The following is a 2871-nucleotide window of genomic DNA, read 5'->3' as shown; positions in this document are numbered from 1 at the left end:
GTGCTACCTTACAATCCAGAAATAGAGAAGCAATTGCGACATTTGAGGAAAGAAATAAACCTCCCCGAGAATACAGAGAAGTTTGGGCATTCTTCAACCAAAGAGGTTATTGCGGGAGATGAGGATAATGTTGATGTGGATGCAAGAGAGGCAGCACATCAAAGAGAAAAAGCTACACGAGATGAAGAGGAGACACCTCTTCGAAATGCACAACTTGTCTTTGAGGAGGAGAGGGATCGAAGAAGGGCTCAGAATTGACCTATGGGGGCAGACCAATTTGGAAATATAGCTCCCGGTGCTAGGAGACCACTTGGTGATTATGCTAGATCGGTCTATAACCAAGGCTTATCGAGTGTGAGACCACATACTGTTGTAGAGAACAATTTTGACCTGAAGCAAGAGTTGCTTCAAACCCTCCAAAACAACTGTGTCTTTAGAGGAAAGATGAACAAAGATCAAAACAATCATATGATGGACTTGGAAGAGATTATGAACACCTTCCAATATAATGGTGTGTCACAAGATGCAGTGTAATTAAGGGCATTCCCCTTCACTCTCAAAGATGATGAAAAGCACTAACTTCGAAGCTTGCCTAATGGATCTATTAGAACATGGGATGAGATGACCAGAAAATTTCTTGACAAATATTTCTCATAAGCTAAGACGGGCAAGTTTAGAAGGGAGATTCATAACTTTTGTCAGAATGAGACTAAAATTGGGTTTGAAGCTTGGGAGAGGTTCAAAGAAATAGTGCGTAAGTGTCAGCATAGTGGAATAGAACTCTGGATGCAACTCCAGGTTTTTTGGGATGGATTGACACCACCTTCACACAGAACATTGAGCAACGAAGCTGGAGGTTCGTTGATTTAAAAACTCCAGAGGAGAATGTCACTATTCTAGATAAGTTGTCTGTGGATGCAAATCAATGGCCCTATGAAGTTGCTGAAAGACGAAGAACAACGAGTGTTCACCAAGTTGATGCTAACACATCTGTGCAGGTACAACTTGATGCCATGGCAAAGGAAATAAGGAATCTAACTTTAGCTTCAATACACAGTGAGCCTCATGCAGCATGTGACATATGTGGAAGAGGACACCCTACTCATGAGTATCAAGCCTCGATTGAGGAAGTTAATGCTGTTGGTAATTACAACTTCAATGCAATGGGTCAGAAACACCCCGATATTTCATGGAGTTCACCTGGGGGTACAACAAATGCATGACAACAAAATAACTCCAGATTTCAAGGAGCTCCTGGTTTTGTAAATCAGAAGAGGACGTAGTTTCAGCCTCAACAACCAATTCAATCTGGGTTAGAAGATCTGATGAAGTCATTCATTATCAAGACAGATGAGAGATTACATGCTCATGGTGCAGCTATTAAAGAACTTGGGGACAGGTTTGCGAAGTTTGGAGAGACAAGTAGGACTAATTGCAACTATATTATCCGAGAGAATCCCAGGTACTATGTCAGCTGATACTGAAAATAATCCCAAAGAAACGGTAAATGTTGTGACCTTGAGAAGCGGGCAAGTGTTGAAAGATCCCACTCAAATACACAAAGAAGCTGCACCTGAAAAAGAAAGTGGGAAGGAGCTGAAAATTGAAGATGATAATAAAAAGACTAAGAAGAAGAAAGGCAAGAAGGGATCTGAGAAAAAGAAAAAGGAGGAAACTTCAAGAAGGGAGGAATCCAATGAAGAGAGAAAGCACATGCCTGCTTTACCTTTTCCCCAAAAGCTTTATAGAGAAAAGCTGGATAAGCAGTTTGAGAGATTTCTAGATATGCTGAAACAAGTTAATGTAAATTTGCTATTCACAGAAGTTCTCTCACAAATGCCAGCTTACGCCAAATTCTTAAAGGATATCCTTACAAAGAAGAGGAAGATAGAAGAGACCCCAGTGGTCAAACTTACAGAGCACTGTAGTGCAATATTGCAAAACAAACTCCCACAAAAGTATGGAGATCCAGGGAATTTTACTATACCTTGCTCTTTAGGCAGTCTTAGCTTTGATAAATCTTTATGTGATTTGGGTGCCTCAATTAATCTAATGCCTTTGTCAATTTACAGGAAACTGGAGAAGGAGATCGAAGAGATAAGGTCGGTGCCAATATCTTTGCAGCTAGCAGACCAAATGACTATAACACCCGAGGGGATAGTAGGAGATGTTTTGGTGCGGGTGGATAAGTTCGTATTTCCTGTAGATTTCATAGTGGTGAATATGGAGGAGAACAAGGAGGTCCCCCTCATCCTAGGAAGACCATTTTTAGTGACATGTAGAGCTATACTGGATATGCATGATAGAAAACTCATGCTTAGAGTGGGTGAGGAGATGGTGAATTTTGAGATGAATATAGCAACTGGAGTGAAAAATGAGAAGCCATCTACAAGTGTTGAGTGGAAGGTGAAGAGTTCAAAAGAGAAGGGTCCAGTGATTGAGAAAGACAAGTGTGGGGTGTACCCCAAGAAGGCTGAGAAGAAGCTGTCTGCGTGGATGTGTCCACTAGTTCGGGCGCGTGGAATGGAGCCCGACTTTGATTCAGACCCCATCTAGAGATTCAGGGAAGTTTCCTCTACTTTATGCTTTTAAATTGTGTGTCATGGGGGCATGCCACAACTTAAAGTGTGGGGTGGGGGATATTTGTATGTTGTGTGTGTATATATATATATATATATATATATATATATATATATATATATATATATATATATATATATATATATATAGTGTGTGTGTGTGTGTGTGTGTGTGTGTATGTATGTGTTAGTTCTTTCTTTTTAGTGCTCTTTAGTAGTTAGAAAAAAAAATTGATTTTTCCCTACGATGGATATCATTCGACGGGTTTCTTGAGGGAGTAAAGTCGAAAGA

At 40.3% G+C, this 2871-nt stretch overlaps 1 protein-coding gene across 1 annotated transcript; it reads left to right on the top strand.

The window, feature by feature from the left end:
* The first annotated feature begins 1350 nt into the window (after window positions 1-1350).
* LOC138907752 (uncharacterized) lies at window positions 1351-2556 on the top strand. The gene has a single exon (XM_070198360.1). The coding sequence runs from the start codon at window positions 1351-1353 to the stop codon at window positions 2554-2556; it is 1206 nt and encodes a 401-aa protein (XP_070054461.1).
* Window positions 2557-2871: the final 315 nt, after the last annotated feature.

This window comes from Nicotiana tomentosiformis, chromosome 3 (assembly GCF_000390325.3).
Source record: "Nicotiana tomentosiformis chromosome 3, ASM39032v3, whole genome shotgun sequence".
In the NCBI taxonomy this organism is placed as follows: domain Eukaryota; kingdom Viridiplantae; phylum Streptophyta; class Magnoliopsida; order Solanales; family Solanaceae; genus Nicotiana; species Nicotiana tomentosiformis.
This window is presented reverse-complemented; position numbering and strand designations above follow the sequence as displayed.

What these genes read in the sequence shown, in the direction of transcription:
- LOC138907752 (XM_070198360.1), top strand. Translation starts at nt 1,351, where the DNA reads ATGAGAGATTACATGCTCATGGTGCAGCTATTAAAGAACTTGGGGACA.